Source organism: Ipomoea triloba, chromosome 5 (assembly GCF_003576645.1).
Source record: "Ipomoea triloba cultivar NCNSP0323 chromosome 5, ASM357664v1".
Taxonomy (NCBI): domain Eukaryota; kingdom Viridiplantae; phylum Streptophyta; class Magnoliopsida; order Solanales; family Convolvulaceae; genus Ipomoea; species Ipomoea triloba.
This window is the reverse complement of record NC_044920.1, coordinates 5,866,966-5,882,551: the sequence shown is the minus strand read 5'-3', so window position 1 is coordinate 5,882,551 and position 15,586 is coordinate 5,866,966. Positions and strand designations below refer to the sequence as shown.

The 15,586-nt window shown below is 37.1% G+C and overlaps 1 protein-coding gene across 4 annotated transcripts; it reads left to right on the top strand.

Annotated features, from left to right (window-relative positions):
* Positions 1-243: 243 nt before the first annotated feature.
* LOC116019526 (dihydrolipoyllysine-residue acetyltransferase component 1 of pyruvate dehydrogenase complex, mitochondrial) lies at positions 244-15,377 on the top strand. 4 transcript variants are annotated; one of them, XM_031259777.1, is made up of 24 exons: positions 244-500; positions 2,480-2,524; positions 3,095-3,143; positions 3,239-3,272; positions 4,176-4,225; positions 4,332-4,376; positions 4,449-4,522; positions 4,959-5,028; positions 5,307-5,495; positions 5,590-5,634; positions 6,219-6,292; positions 6,419-6,488; positions 6,663-7,067; positions 9,902-9,962; positions 10,112-10,156; positions 10,240-10,323; positions 13,252-13,328; positions 13,409-13,471; positions 14,063-14,133; positions 14,240-14,300; positions 14,450-14,510; positions 14,592-14,672; positions 14,818-14,880; positions 15,043-15,377. In XM_031259777.1, exons 1-23 carry the CDS (start codon positions 394-396, stop codon positions 14,874-14,876), a joined length of 1,920 nt encoding a protein of 639 aa, XP_031115637.1. In that variant the 5' UTR covers positions 244-393; the 3' UTR covers positions 14,877-14,880; positions 15,043-15,377. The 4 variants fall into 4 exon arrangements, with proteins under 4 accessions (XP_031115637.1, XP_031115636.1, XP_031115638.1 ...); XM_031259776.1 differs by having other exon boundaries at positions 14,990-15,377; XM_031259778.1 differs by having other exon boundaries at positions 2,483-2,524; positions 14,818-15,377.
* The last annotated feature ends 209 nt before the right edge of the window (positions 15,378-15,586 follow it).

Here is a 15,586-nt window from a genome sequence, read left to right as displayed (position 1 = left end):
CTAAGACTAAATATGGATATTCTGTCTTCAAAAAAAAATAAAATAAAATAAAATATGGATACTTTAATAAAAAAGGATTAAAACTATAAATGTAGGACAAAAATGAAATAAACTCTAAAAAAATATTATTTGTATTATTGAGAGTATATATTTTCGGTTGTAAAATACTAAAATGAAGGTAAATACTGTAGAAATTCCACAAATGAGATTCTTCATTTTAAAATAAGAATTTCGGTAGCTAATCTGACAGAGCGCACACCGCGATCTGGCGGCCACCACCAACCTGTACTTTTGCAGCTCGCCATTGTCGCCCTTTGACTATTCTGTTCTATTAACCTCCATTTTCCTGAATAAGCAACCTGATTCCTGAGTGAGAAAGATTCGAATCGGCGTATGATCATGGCGCTCTCCAGGCTTCGTCATGCCGCGATTTTCCGAGCTCCTTCCCTCTTCAGAGCTCGCCTTCTCTCCCCTTCCTCCACCCTACGATCTCTCTCTAGGTACAATATCTCTCTCTCACACATATTCAGATTTTGCTGTGGTATGAATTTTGCCTAGTGAAAAATTGTTGGCAATATTGTAATGACAAAGGGAATAATGGAAATTAGAATTCTCAAAGTACTGTTAAATTGCTTCAGAATTTGTACTTGTAACTAGTAATTGATGAAACCATTCCATAAAATTATCAGCAAAGAGTCATTCTAATTTATATATATGCCTATAATTATACAAGGCAAGGCAAGGCAAGGCAAGGCAAATACTTGTTCTTAAATCTTCTCTCTTAAAGGTTTTACACCAAATTGTGCTAATCCAATGTGTGGAAATTCGTAAGCTTTGGCCATATAATTCTTAATATATATTTTGAGGATAAATGAAGATTTTATTTTCCCTTAGTACAGTAAGTATACAATATATTACAAATTGATTAATTAATATCTCCTTACAATAAATGAATATGCCCATAACAAGACCCAAACATAGCAGTATAGGCACCCCAACAAACAGGGACTAATTGCCCTCATAAAAGAGGGAGTAAAATATACCTCACCAGGCTTGCTCTTGGTGAGATTTTGTGATCATTTGGCCTGGCATTAAGGCCATTGCTAACTGGGCAAGGTCTTGAGGTTAGAACAAATGAAGAGTTTGTTGCACATTGAAAAGAGGAACTACTTGATCTTTTGTCGTAATGGAAAATATTGACAAAATTTTTTAAAAAATTCTTTCTTTGTAAATCTCTGTCTGGAATCCTAGGGGGCTTCCAATTGGTTAGAAGTATGTTTCTCTATTACTAATACTATTTGTATTTTGGTCATTCTTGTTGGGACAAGTGACTCTTCAACCAAGAGGCTATTATCCTAATCTTCTAAGGCTTCAAGCCAGAGCTGGGCAGATTACACCATTTAAAGCCATATACCAGCTAGATGGCAACCAGGAATGATTTTTTACTGTAATATGAAAAATTTCCAGTGTAAGAACTTGTTTATGAGATTGTAATGATTAAAAGAAGCATATGAAATCAGCAATTAGAATTCTCAAAGTAAATTGCTTAAGAAATTTATACTAGTAACTAGTAATTGTTTTTCATTTGCATTTCCACTGGCTCTCTGAACACTATTTAGTATTTATTCAATAAGAGCAAAAAAGCAGATTCTTTAAAAATGAAAATTTTGTGAAAACCAGCCATTTTGGAGTTCACATCTTGCTCTTTATTTTTTAGCAAAGTGATTTTGAAAAAAATTCTTCTATTTTATCATGCATGTTCAGCCTATTGGTTTTCTTTGATGAAGTAAATGAAAAAAAAGATTGTATGACGTTGTATTTGAATTTCTAATTATTTAATAGAAAATTAGTGATGCAATTATCAAAGGCTAGATCTTTAGGCTAAAATGGTATGGACTGAGGTCTGTGATGAGGGGTACTCAAAATGGTTGGAGTATTGCATTGAGGTCTTGAATGCTGTGGGTTTTTAGGGAACATCAAATTAGTGAAAGGGATCCGCTGTATGTAGAATATAAGCTATGATCTTAAGTGAAGTCTGTAATATAGAGGAAAACCAGTGGATACAACTTTGATGTGGACTAGGGAGAAAGGAAACTGAAAGAGAGAATCATCATGAATGATGAAGGCATATGCAAAACTTGAAAGTCTTAAAATTTGGTAAACTGTAACTTTTTTGGCAACAAACTGGCAGAAGTAAAAATAGTATCCATGATTACCCATACATTCCACTTTAAATAGTCCCAGGCGTTTTAAGTGTGCCCTAGAATTAATACTTTGAAATCAGACATTGATACAGCATTTTTGTTTTTCTTCAAACAACCAAGTACCAGATACTGGAAAAGAATTGCTGCTACCCTTTTTGTTATATAACACTTTATCATCATATAGTATTTGTTATGATCCCCACTATACATTTTTTATGTCCATGAAATGCATTACCAATTGAATTATGGATTGTTTTTGACTTTTCTATTTGCAGCAGTTCTGAGGTGCTAAATCATATTCCTGAAGTCACTTCATTAAGGTCTGCATATTCAAACTCTCCTTTTATTGAAAAACTTTGGTGTTTTGATTGCAGAGCTGGACTTTAATTGAGTTCGTATTTTGAGGAAATATAACTCTTCTATTACTAGCTAACCTACCTTTAGATATTTATAATAATGGGCTTTGTGCCTTTAAGCATGAGTGTGTAGTGGTACTTAATCATATATGTACAAAAATTGATAGAATCATTATTGGACCTATTCAATATCCACACAAAGAAATGGTAAATAGTGATTCTTTGAGTTGGGGAATACTTGAATTCTAATCTTGCATATATATATATATATATATATATATATATATATATATATATATATATATNATATATATATATATATATATATATATATATATATATATATATATATATATTTGTGGGAATCTACTGGGGTAGAAATATAGAATAGCTTATTTTTGTAGGAGAAAAATCTAAATTTCTGGGAAGGTGTGTGTTTCTCCCACCTTTACACCGCTGACGTGCTTTTATCTGGTTTGACTGGATGGGGTCATTTGTTTTGATTCCATGTTCACTAATTATTAAAATTTTCAGGCCTATACAGTTTCCTATGTTCAATGGAGTTCATCATAATTCTTCCAAGGTAGTGATTAGTATAATTGTATACGGAACAATCTTTTTTTAAATCTCATTTTTCATTCTTGGATCTTTCCTCTGATTAATGATGGTATACTGCAGTTACCAAGTGGTGTCAGATATTTTTCATCGGCAGGTAAGAAATATATTATATCTAACACATTGCACCACTTGTTTGGTTTTATCTTGTGCTTGTTATATTTGATTAATCATTAATTCTTCTCTGTTTCTTTTTAAATTTTGCTGACTGTAGCAGTCGTGCATTTTTCATTATTTAAGATTTTGAGCTTCATGGGAAGTTTTGAAAATAGCTGAAGTACTGTATACAGTGGCACAATTTTCATTTCAACTACTAAAATTTTGTTCCTTAACATTTTTGAAATGCCATTGGATTGAAAGCCTCTAAGGATCTCTTTCTCAAGTGCTCATGTGCAGCCCACAATGTTTTATGGAAATTCAACACTCAAAAGACCTATAGTAAATGCCCCAAAGGATCTAAAATTTCAGAACCTGTTATCTGCACCACCAGCAATAAAATTTCTTAACTGCATAATCAGTTAGCATGCTGCTTTGCACTTATTGCATTATTATTTCCACTACACTTTGTGAGTACAGCCCAGTTTTTATGTTCTTTTGCCCTTGACATCTTTGCCATGTGTATATACTCAAGTCATCCGAGCCTTAATTCGGAAATAGTTGGGTTAGCTACATGGATTCTTGCTTCCTCCACTCAAGATGAGTTGTGTTGCTAAATGTTGATGGATGCAACACTCTCTCTCTCCCTCTCTCTCTTATAATTTAACCTCTCACCATTCATGTTTGGACCTTCCTAGTTTACTGGTTAGAGCATGTCAAATTTGGTGCCTCTTATTCATTCTGTTTGACTAGTCACTTTACTTTGTTTAAAATTGTTTCCTTGTGCAAGCAGACTCAATGTTTAAACAAGTGCCAATTTACTGATGATGTGAAACTGTGATTTAGGCTTGCTGAATGCAACTCATGTTTTCTTTGTGCATACCTGTGTTATTTATTGATGCAGAGAGTGCTTCCCATACTGTTTTAGCAATGCCAGCTCTGTCGCCTACAATGGTAAGCTATGCTGTGAAATTTCAGTACTGATTGGAAAGAAAGCTGCTTTATTGTGGTTTCGATCTCCTTTATGGAAACACTGACATGCTTATTGCCCTCTTTGCAGAGTCAAGGGAATATTGCCAGATGGAGGAAGAAAGAAGGGGATAAGGTGAGTTCCTACTGCCTTGAAAGATGTCCTCCATGTCTTTATGTTCTTTTTGATTCTGATTCTATCTGACAGATAGAAGTGGGGGATGTGTTGTGTGAGATAGAGACTGACAAAGCTACACTTGAGTTTGAAAGTCTTGAAGAAGGGTATGTATTGGGAAACCTATCCAAATGCAGATTTTCTTTCTGATATGTTACTCATGAGCAGTTTTTATTGAACACATAGAATCCACTACAATGTCACTGTGGACGTGTGCTTTCGGAAACCTATCTTATGTTACTCATGATTGTTTTTATTGAAAGCATTGAATCCACCAGTGTCGCTGTAGATGCATACTTTTAGACACCTATCTTTCTTCTTTAAAAATATTTATTTTATATATTTTCACAAGCTTTTGCTCTTCTTTTTTAATAAATTTTATTTTATATGTTTTTTCATTCATCAATACGTTTTGTTTCCCTATTGTTAAATTGTTCATTTGAACTGTTTTTATGAGTTAAAATATCACTGAGCTGAAAGTATACCAAATACATTCTCACTTTATGCTACGTACTTCTTTGATGCCTCATTGGAATACTACAGTTTTCTGGCAAAGATACTAGTGCCTGAAGGATCAAAGGATGTGCCTGTTGGACAGCCTATATGCATTACGGTAATCTCCAGAATCACAATCTCAAAATTTTGACCACAAGTTCGATTGCATTGACCAATAGAAGGTGATATTGGAGAACCTTTTGGGAGAAATGAAGTATAATACTTTACATTTTATTCAGGACCCTGCAGGATCTGCAATTATTATCACATTTTATAACATATTGTCTAAACATCTCTCTTTCACCACATTGATATTTACATTAATATTTCAAACAATTTTTGTTGGGTGCTGCTGGCTTCTGATTGTCACAAATACTGAATTATCTTTTTAATTAGGTTGAAGAAGCAGATGATATACAGAAAGTCCCTTCTACCTTTAATGGTGATTCAGAAGTTGGAGATACAGCTGGGCAACAAAATGCTGCACAGGGAGATGCAGTTCCTGAAGCAAGTCCTGTGAACATTGACACATCGGACCTTCCTCCACATATTGTTCTTGGAATGCCAGCATTATCCCCAACCATGGTAATAAGAGTGTATGCGGGCCTAGAGTTGATTTTGTGTTATATTGTTTGATATTCTGTCAATGTGAATTTATTTTATTTTATTTTACTTCCAGAATCAAGGTAACCTTGCTAAATGGAGGAAGCAGGAAGGGGATAAGGTTGGTGCAAGATAGTAGGAGGCTAGTGAATCTCCTATTTAGATAGGGATGACAATTTCAATCTGCCTCGCGGATATCCACCCAAATCCATCCCGCATGGGTCGGGTTTTTTTGGGTGATAGTGGGTGGTGGCTACTGTTTGGGTAACTAGTATGTAGTTAATTATAAAAGTTTCTATAATTTTGGGTAACTTTTTACTATTTTTATATCTAAAAAACTAAGTTTATTTTTAAAAATTAATAATTTAGTTATTATATTTGAATATTTCTATTATTTTATGTTTTGTATAACTAATGAATTTTATTATTTTATTATGTGTAAGTAATTTAAATTATTTTTTGAAAAAAAAAATTAATAAGATGATAAGTGGTGGGTATACCCGCACCCGGTGGGGTGGGGTGGGGGTGGATTTTGAAAAAGTCCACCCGATGTGGGGTGGGGGTGGGTGGAGAAAATATAAGGTGGGTCGGGTGATGGATGTAGCCACCCCCGACCCATTGCCATCCCTATATTTAGATGCTTTCTGCTACCTGAAGTGATAACTTAGATGTCTTCCTTTGTTTATTTATTTTCTCCTGTTGCAGATTGAGGTTGGTGATGTTCTTTGTGAGATAGAAACTGACAAAGCAACCCTTGAATTTGAAAGCCTTGAAGAAGGGTAATTTTTCTTAGCTAACTTTATAATTCACATTTAATTGAATGGTGCTATTCTTTGCACACTTGCCTCAATATATAAATCCTTGCAATACAAATGGTTTTAGTCTTGGCAATATTGACTCTGCAGATTCTTGGCCAAGATACTGGCTCCTGAAGGCTCAAAAGATGTTTCTGTTGGACAGCCTATTGCAATAACGGTAAGTTGCTATTGCAGTCTGTCCCTAAAAACAGGAGGGTGGTGAAAACATGCAACAAGGTGAAAAGGAACAAGGAACCTAAAATGGGATTTTTAACATTGCGTCTAATAAGTTACCACAACTTATTATTTTGGTATGCATCTCTTTGGAACTAATGCCCATCACGTTTTCAAGGTTGAGGATGCAGATCACATTGAAGCTGTGAAGGCATCATCTATCGGTAGCAATAAGGTGGTGAAAGAAGAAAAGCCTATCCTCCAGGACTCTACAAAAGACGATAGACCAGAGAAAACAGGCTTCAAGAGAATTAGTCCAGCTGCAAAGTTGTTAATTTCAGAACACAGGTTAGATGCGTCATCAATTCCAGCTTCTGGTCCTCATGGGACTCTATCAAAAGGAGATGTTTTAGCAGCAATAAAGTCCGGAATAGGATCATCCAAGATCTCCTCAGGCAAAGCGGCAATGCCTTCATCACCTCAGACTCACCCCCAAACTGCTTCATCAGAATCAGTTGGGTTAAAGTCTGATTTAAAGCAACCAGATTCTTATGAAGATTTTCCCAACAGTCAGATTCGCAAGGTAATTTACTTTATTAAGCCAATTTAAGTAATATATTTTCCCCTACATGTCTGTATCTGATAAATAATGATCAATACATTTTTGCTCACGTGGTTTGTCTTTTGGGTTTGTTCTTCTCTATCAAATGCCTGATTTCAAGGCTTAGAGAGTTACGAGAAAATATTTGTTATCCCCGAAAGACTCAACCATTATATTATATATAATGCCCTACAGTCAAGGAATGACATCTAAAATAAAAATATTTTTGAGAATTATAGGCTTTTATGTTATAAGGTAGTACAGGAAGTTGGAAGTAAGCCTCATGTTGCTTTTGCTTGCTTGTAGAGCATCAAAATTAAAATATTTGATATTCATTGGATCTTCATGCAAGCCCGTTTTGTTGAAGTTGTTTATTGGAAGAATATGTGGACATTCATGCGACTCCATTTAATGGAATACTGTCATTTAATTTGGTTAATTCTGTTCTGCTTTAAAGTCAAATTTTGTTTTGAGTAGCTGCTCAAACAAGGTTAACATGAGTTCATCACCTTCAATGATTCTTTCAGTTAACTTCTATGCACTGCTCTACCACTCCATGTGCTCGCATCTCTTTAGAGCTCCTTCTGGATGCCGCTACTCCCGTGTTCTTGTTAATAACTAAAATGGGGAGAAAAGCTTAAGTGTGGGCAGTAGCTAAAAGACTTATATTTCTGTGTTCTCTGATTTCTGTCTCTACATTAGCTAGCTGATACATCTTTATATATACATGAGAGAAGACAAGCTTCCTCAAATTCTGCACTATTTTTATGCTGCCTAACTACACTTTTCTGCTGCCTAACTTTGCTGCTGCCAAAGTCTAACTTTGCTGCTGCACTTTTCTGCTAACATTGCTGCTGGCCTGCTGCCCAAGTCTAATTTTGCTGCTGCACTTTTCTGCTAACTTTACTGCTGCCTATAACACTAATATACTACACAACACTACTGCACACTACTACTTTACTGACATCCCCCCTCAAATTGATGCGGGTAAGTCTATCAGCATCAATTTGCTATTGAGAAACTTGTGTCTTTGGCGTATTAAATCTTTTGTAAAGACATCAGCTACTTGTAGATCAGTAGTAAGATGAGGTAGAGTGATAACACCTCGAATAAACGCCTCCTCGTCACCAAACATGTCAATGTCTTTCTAGTTTACCACGAAGCCTACTATCATTCAGTCACCAAGATTGTCAACACGACCACGAAGCCTACTATCATTCGGCCACCAAGATTGTTAACACGACCACGAAGCCTACTATCATTCGGCCACCAAGATTGTCCACGAAGCCTACTATCATTCGGCTACCAAGATTGTCAACACGACCTCGAAGCCTACTATCATTCGGCCACCAAGGTTGTCAACTCGACTACGAAGCCTACTATCATTCGGCTACCAAGATTGTCAACACGACCTCGAAGCCTACTATCATTCGGCTACCAAGATTGTCAACTCGACCACGAAGCCTACTATCATTCGGCCAAAACTTTATGCTATTTTTCTTCTCCGATGACGGATTGCCATTTTCGCCATCCCAATTAAACACCACAACGCACCTCTCACTTACTCCATAGCATGACTCTAAATATGAGACGGATCCCATGACTCAAACAACACAAACTAAACTTAAGACCAAATTAAAACAATCCCACAAATTAAACCAAACAAAACAATCTACTGCCCCTCCCTTTTTTTTCTTTTTTACATTAACTAAAAACAACACAAAACCCAAAACATGCTGCCCAACAAACCTACTGCAAATAGTTCCTCCCTCCTTATAACACTTCCAACATCAAAAACACCTATTACTTCCTCATCTACAACCATAGCAGCCGGAAAGCCACTACTGCATCTGCTGCCGGGAGCTCTGCTGCCAGGAGCGTTCTGCTGCGCAAGAAATGAAAGAGAGAGATGAAGCATCGGAGAGGAGGTCGCCGGAGAAGAGGATTCCAAGGTCACTGGAAATGACCCAGCTGCGCCACTGCTCGACAAGCTGGTTCGTCACTGCTGATCCAGGTTTGCTGGTTCGCCGTAGAAGAACATGGAGAGAAAGAGAGACGAAGCTTCTAAAGCTGATGAAGACTCGCCCAAGTGACACCATCAGGAAATGGGCTCATCAAAACGAGACGAACGAGACAAATTTCTGCCAGAAATGGCCTCACGCGCCGTCACGCACCGGCGAGCGGTCGCCGGAGCTCCGGCCGACGGTGGCGCGTGGCGGCGCGTGGAGGCTCCGTTCGCCGCGAAACTTCTGCCGGTTGCTCGCCTCTTTGTGCCGATCAATGCCCAGTAGGCTCTGATACCATGTTAATAACTAAAATGGGGAGAAAAGCTTAAGTGTGGGCAGTAGCTAAAAGACTTATATTTCTGTGTTCTCTGATTTCTGTCTCTACATTAGCTAGCTGATACATCTTTATATATACATGAGAGAAGACAAGCTTCCTCAAATTCTGCACTATTTTTATGCTGCCTAACTACACTTTTCTGCTGCCTAACTTTGCTGCTGCCAAAGTCTAACTTTGCTGCTGCACTTTTCTGCTAACATTGCTGCTGGCCTGCTGCCCAAGTCTAATTTTGCTGCTGCACTTTTCTGCTAACTTTACTGCTGCCTATAACACTAATATACTACACAACACTACTGCACACTACTACTTTACTGACAGTTCTTAGTATCATACTATCATTCAACATAGAAAATGCCTAATACCGCAAACATAACATTGAATGGATTACTTATATTTCATCCTAGAATAACAGAAGTTGATAGGTTTTTTAATGATCCCAGAATATATGTAAAAAAGCATTTTTTGGCTTGCAGGTGATAGCATCTAGGCTGTTGGAATCAAAGCAATCTACACCTCATTTATATTTATCCACAGGTTCCACATTTAATTGACTTGTGCAACAAATTTCCACAGAATTCTTAAGTTTGTGTAATACATGCTTGTTTAAAATCAAAAGAAAACAAAAAAAAAAAATACTTATTCTCTAATGTCTTCTGAACTAACCTTTTTTTTTCCCCTACCAGATGTTATGCTGGATTCTCTTCTTTCCTTCAGAAAGGAACTTAAAGGTAAAGAACATAGATATCTAACTAGAACCTTCACTTTTCATGAAATTATTATATCCTTTCTATCATAATTTCTTCTTTTGCAGAAAAGTACGATGCTAAAGTCTCAGTGAATGACATTGTCATTAAAGTTGTTGCCATTGCGCTAAAAAATGTTCCAGAAGCAAATGGTATGATGTTATAAATGATTTCTAACTGATCAAATTGGTTTTTTTACATTCATAAACTGTATAGCATAGTCATGGTAAGCATGATTCTTGTGAAGTGACAATTTGCCTTTTAAAGTGAATCATGCTATGGACTCCTGCAATCGGGCTTTTTTTGCTCTGGTCTGGTTTGGTCTGGTCTGGTCTGAAACCTTTTCAGAATTTCAGTACCATGATTATTAAATTGACAAATGCTAAGACCATTATACAAACTGGAAATGACATTAAAGTGGTCAACCTAGGATTTGAAGTTTTGTGATTGTCATAAACATGATGTTATGAACATGTGAATGTATAAAAAAATCAATTTGGATTTAATATAACGGTCCGTTTGGAATCCTGAAAAATGTTTTCCGTAAAATGATTTCCAGAAAATGACTCATTTTCCAGAAAATAAATATTTTTTGATGTTTGGCTGAAGGTTAGGAAACTATCGCTTTCTGTTTGGTTGAAAGTTAAGAAACTACACTTTTTCTGTTTGGTTCATTTTCTTGAAAAATGATCAAATTATTTGTCATAAAATAATAATAATAATAATAAGTGGTGTTGGTGGTTGTGATGGTGATGGATGGTAGTGTTGGTGGTGGTGGTGGAGGTGGTGCTTCTGATCGCTGTGGTGGTGGTAATAATTGTTAGAGAAAAGAACAAGGACGTAATTTTATTGACTGGAAATTAAAAAAAAAAAAAGATAAAGAAGAAGAGAAACAGGAAGTCACAAGACTTTCCCCAACAATAGTTTTAGGCTCTTGCCCAGCTTCTAAAGCTTAAAGACTAAGGATAAAGATTGGATCATTTATTCTCATCTAGAGGTTCTAATTTATAGTGCTAGGAAATAAATAATTATGGAAAAGGAGATATTGTTGATATGATTGTGCCTTTGATTTTATTCTTGTCAAATCCCTTGCGGTAAGCCTTTCCTTATGTATTCTGATTTGCCTGATTTTCATCATTCCTTTTTCTGAGTAAACTATCCATTCTTTTCGGTGTGTATCATTGCCACCCACCAAAGAAACAGCCTTGTCCCCAAGGCTAGAGTGGAAAGACTGCATTATGTTATCCGGTGTCGATTTGGTCAATTACACCAAGCTCGTAGCTTGTTTCATCCTCGTCATACTCTGTTGCAATTAGAGCTTGCAAGGATTTATTCGGGCATACATGAAGTGGATTGTACGGTTGCTGACAACGGAAACAAAGTCCTTTGGCGTGCATGTCTAGGTATTCTTTGTTAGAATAATGTCGTGCCGGAGCTCGTGACGTTGACGTGCCGGAATTGTGTACTGAAGACTGCGTAGCAGGAAACGCAGATTGTGGTTGGGAAGAGAAGGAAGATGTTTGATTGCTACCAGAGAATTGAGACTGGGTTGGAATGGGTTTGGGCTGTGAAATTTTTGAAAATGAATTGTTTGGTAATTCTTCCCAGGCCCGTTAGACCAAGTAGACCCATTATGTGAAGTTATTATCTGGAGCGCTGCATTTTCTTCTTGCAGATTGCATCCAAGGAGTTGGCCTGTGGAGAGAAATTCAAGTGAATTTCTCGTTCTGCAGTGCGAGCGACACGCATCGCTGTTCGGAGGTCTGTCACATCATTCGGTCGGAGCCGCACCCGAATGGCAGGTTTCAAGCCATTCAGAAAAAGTCCCAGTTGAATGTGAGTCGCAAGTCCCGTGGTTTGGGCAATCCGAGTACGAAATCTAGCGATATACTCATCAACCGTTCCCATCTGGTGAAGAGCCGCAAGCTGCTCGAACAGTGGACCAGGTAGGTCTTCACCAAACCCTTCTAACAGGTCATGAGTAAACTGAGACCATGTTAGAGTAGGATTTTGCTGTTGTAGCCACCAGAGACAATGTAGAGCCGGTCCTTGCATACTGATAAAGGCTGTCAGAACCTTCAGATCCTCCCGAGTGTGTTCGCCATGCCCTTTGCTTTGGAGGGAGAGAGCGATGCGGTCAGAAATCTTAGCCATGTAAGTTTCCATGGCTGCAAATCGATCATTCAATGCGGCCAAATCAGTATGGATCGCATCCTGGTTCTTCTCTAACGTTTCTACTCGCAAATCCATTCGTGTGTTCGTCATTCAGCGGCAGGTCGGACCAATTTGTTAGAGAAAAGAACAAGGACGTAATTTTATTGACTAGAAATTAAAAAAAAAAAAAAGAAGAGAAACAGGAAGTCACAAGACTTTCCCCAACAAGAGTTTTAGGCTCTTGCCCAGCTTCTAAAGCTTAAAGACTAAGGATAAAGATTGGATCATTTATTCTCTTCTAGAGGTTCTAATTTATAGTGCTAGGAAATAAAGAATTATCGAGAAGGAGATATTGTTGATATGATTGTACCTTTGATTTTATTCTTGTCAAATCCCTTGCGTTAAGCCTTTCCTTATGTATTCTGATTTGCCTGATTTTCATCATTCCTTTTTCTGAGTAAACTATCCATTCTTTTGGGTGTGTATCAATAATAATAATTCGGAAACTCTCTTGAAGAGAGATGAGAGAGATAGGGAAATAAAGAATTTTGAAATGTCTTCCGACTAAAAATCTAGGAAGACATTTTCTGCCAAATTGAGCTTTTTTTCCGTTGACTAGAATGAATATTTTCCTTTGACATTCTTTTCTTTGAATACCTAAACACGGGATAATCTGGAAAATGAATTCCGGAAGTCATTTTCCGGGTTTCCAAACAGACCCTAAGTCCTTGTTTACTTTACTCTATACACTAAACTTCTTGATTAAATTGGATATCTGCTATTGTTCAAATGCCATCTCTCACTAAAGCTGTTTAGGGTATGGCTTCCCAAATCCCAACACTTAGCTTTGCTATTATGTTCAAGGATTACATATTCTGTGCTTAATGTGCCACTTCCTGAATATTTACTTTCTATTTCTGTGGCAGCATACTGGGATGCTGGAAAAGGTGAAGTGGTGTTGTGTGATTCTGTTGACATATCAATTGCAGTTGCTACTGAAAAGGTAATTCAATGGACCACTCGCTCCAATTAATTTTCCTTATAAAAGGCCTTGCTCTTATTATGTTTTATTTTGGCTTCCAGGGATTGATGACTCCCATTATTAGGAACGCGGATCAGAAATCAATATCTGCAATTTCCTTAGAGGTATTAATGAACAAAGTGTGAACTGCCCTTCCTTTATTTCCTTTTTTAATGTGTGTGTAAAGTATGGTTAAATGCTGCAAGCCTGCAACTGCATTTTGATTGCTCACAAAAACTTTTATTTCAATGGATCTAGTAAACATCTATTGAGCTTTACTGAAAGAAGTGAAAGTTATCATATACTGCAGTTGTGATTCTTGAAACTTAATTTGGTATGGTTAACGAGAAATAATTGTTTGCCTTTACAACTATTATGTATTTGATACCTGGGGGGTGTGGTTGAGTGGAAGGGACTTATCCATCCTTAACCAAATGTCAAGGGTTTGACCATTGGCTGTGGGTAATTCGGTATGGAGCAGCCTTAAATCTCTAGGCCAGTTTTCCCACCCAATAGAGGTGCCTACAATTCAGCCAGAGGATTAGTCACTGTGTTTGACGGTGGAAACCCTGAGTACACCCAAAAAAAAAAATTATTTATTTGGTGCACTGTGCACAGTTCCCTTTGTTTGGCGGGAGAGAGTTTCTATTTTCTTGCTTTAGTATTCAGTACTCAGGCACGTGTCTAATTTAGCTTTGCATCTTTCATGTGCACAGGTTAAGGAACTTGCTGAAAAAGCACGAACTGGAAAGCTTAAACCCAATGAATTCCAAGGCGGGACTTTTAGGTGAAACAAGCTGATCACATTTGATTTGAGGACTAGGTTCTGATTTATTACATATTAGGAACTTATATTCAGTGTCATAAAATAATTGCACGCATTCTTTATGCAGCATTTCAAACTTGGGGATGTTCCCAGTGGACCGTTTTTGCGCAATCATTAACCCCCCTCAGGTTTCTCCTCTCTTGCAAACCTCTTTAATGTATAGACTGGACATATGACCCTCATCTGGATTTCTAGGTCCTTGGTGTTTGATGTTATAACTCACCTGTCTGCGATACTCTTAGATCAGTTTTGATAACGAAGTTTTGTCTTTCCTCAGGCTGGCATACTTGCCGTTGGTAGAGGGAATAAAGTTGTTGAGCCAGTTGTTGGTCCCGATGGTAACGTTCTGAAATAGTACTAATTTTTTTTTTTTCAATTGAAATTCAATATCTTGTAGTAACCATCTAACTTCTCTCCAGGAATTGAAATGCCCGCTGTTGTTACAAAAATGAATCTGACCCTATCTGCTGATCATCGCGTGTTTGATGGGAAGGTTGGAGGTAAGTCACAATGCCCCTTAATTTAGCGGGGGATCATATCAAAATTCTCCATTTTTGAACTGTCTTCGGTTGGATTATGCGACTTTATACCTTTCTGTAACATGGCATTCCCGTGATTGAAAAGTAATCCATATCAAATTTGCAGGCGCTTTCCTTGCAGCTCTGAATTCAAACTTCACTGACATTCAACGGCTTCTGCTATAATAGCGTATAGTTCAATTTTGTTCTCTCGGGTTCATGCTCAAAACAAGTTTTACTTCCCCTGAATGTTCTGCATTTTGCTTTAGTCGTTCCATTAATTTTGCTTCATTCATAAGGTCCAAATTCAAGGGGCCGCCTTCTGATTTTGAGAGAGGTTTTCCCATTTCAGAAGATCACGCAGCAGACTAGGTTTCTTCTCTGCAAAGATGGAAATGAGAAAATTGAATTAATAAATAGCTCCTGATTACTCCCAACGATCACATTCTGGGTTTTTTTTTTTTTTGGGGTGTTGAAAGTGCCATTACATTCTCACTTTACCAGCTATATATATATATATATGAAGTTGAAATGCACTTCTAGCTGGAAAATAACACCTTTACCGATAGGGTAAATTTAGTTGAGGTGAATAATGTGGACGGTTTGGAATGCATACTTCAATGTAACATAAAGCTTTTTTGCTGTTGTTCCGTCTTAGGTAAACTGAATGTCCCCTATTCATTTTCATTCGTCCACTTATTTGTTCATGGATTATTTTGTTCTATTTTTTTTATAAAAATTTGTAAACGCACATATGAAAATGATCATATAATAACTCTGTTATTAAAACCACCGCAAGTCCATTCCACACAGATATGTGGATCACGGTCCATGTCGTTTTGATGTTAAAAAAAAAAGAAATTCTTTGCTCTGTGCGCGTGTTAGAATAATGAATA

What these genes read in the sequence shown, in the direction of transcription:
- LOC116019526 (XM_031259777.1), top strand. Translation starts at nt 394, where the DNA reads ATGATCATGGCGCTCTCCAGGCTTCGTCATGCCGCGATTTTCCGAGCT. An exon ending in CCTGAAGTCACTTCATTAAG is followed by an intron (nt 2,525 to 3,094) that starts GTCTGCATATTC and finishes TAAAATTTTCAG; the next exon opens with GCCTATACAGTTTCCTATGT. An exon ending in TCATTTATATTTATCCACAG is followed by an intron (nt 9,963 to 10,111) that starts GTTCCACATTTA and finishes TTCCCCTACCAG; the next exon opens with ATGTTATGCTGGATTCTCTT.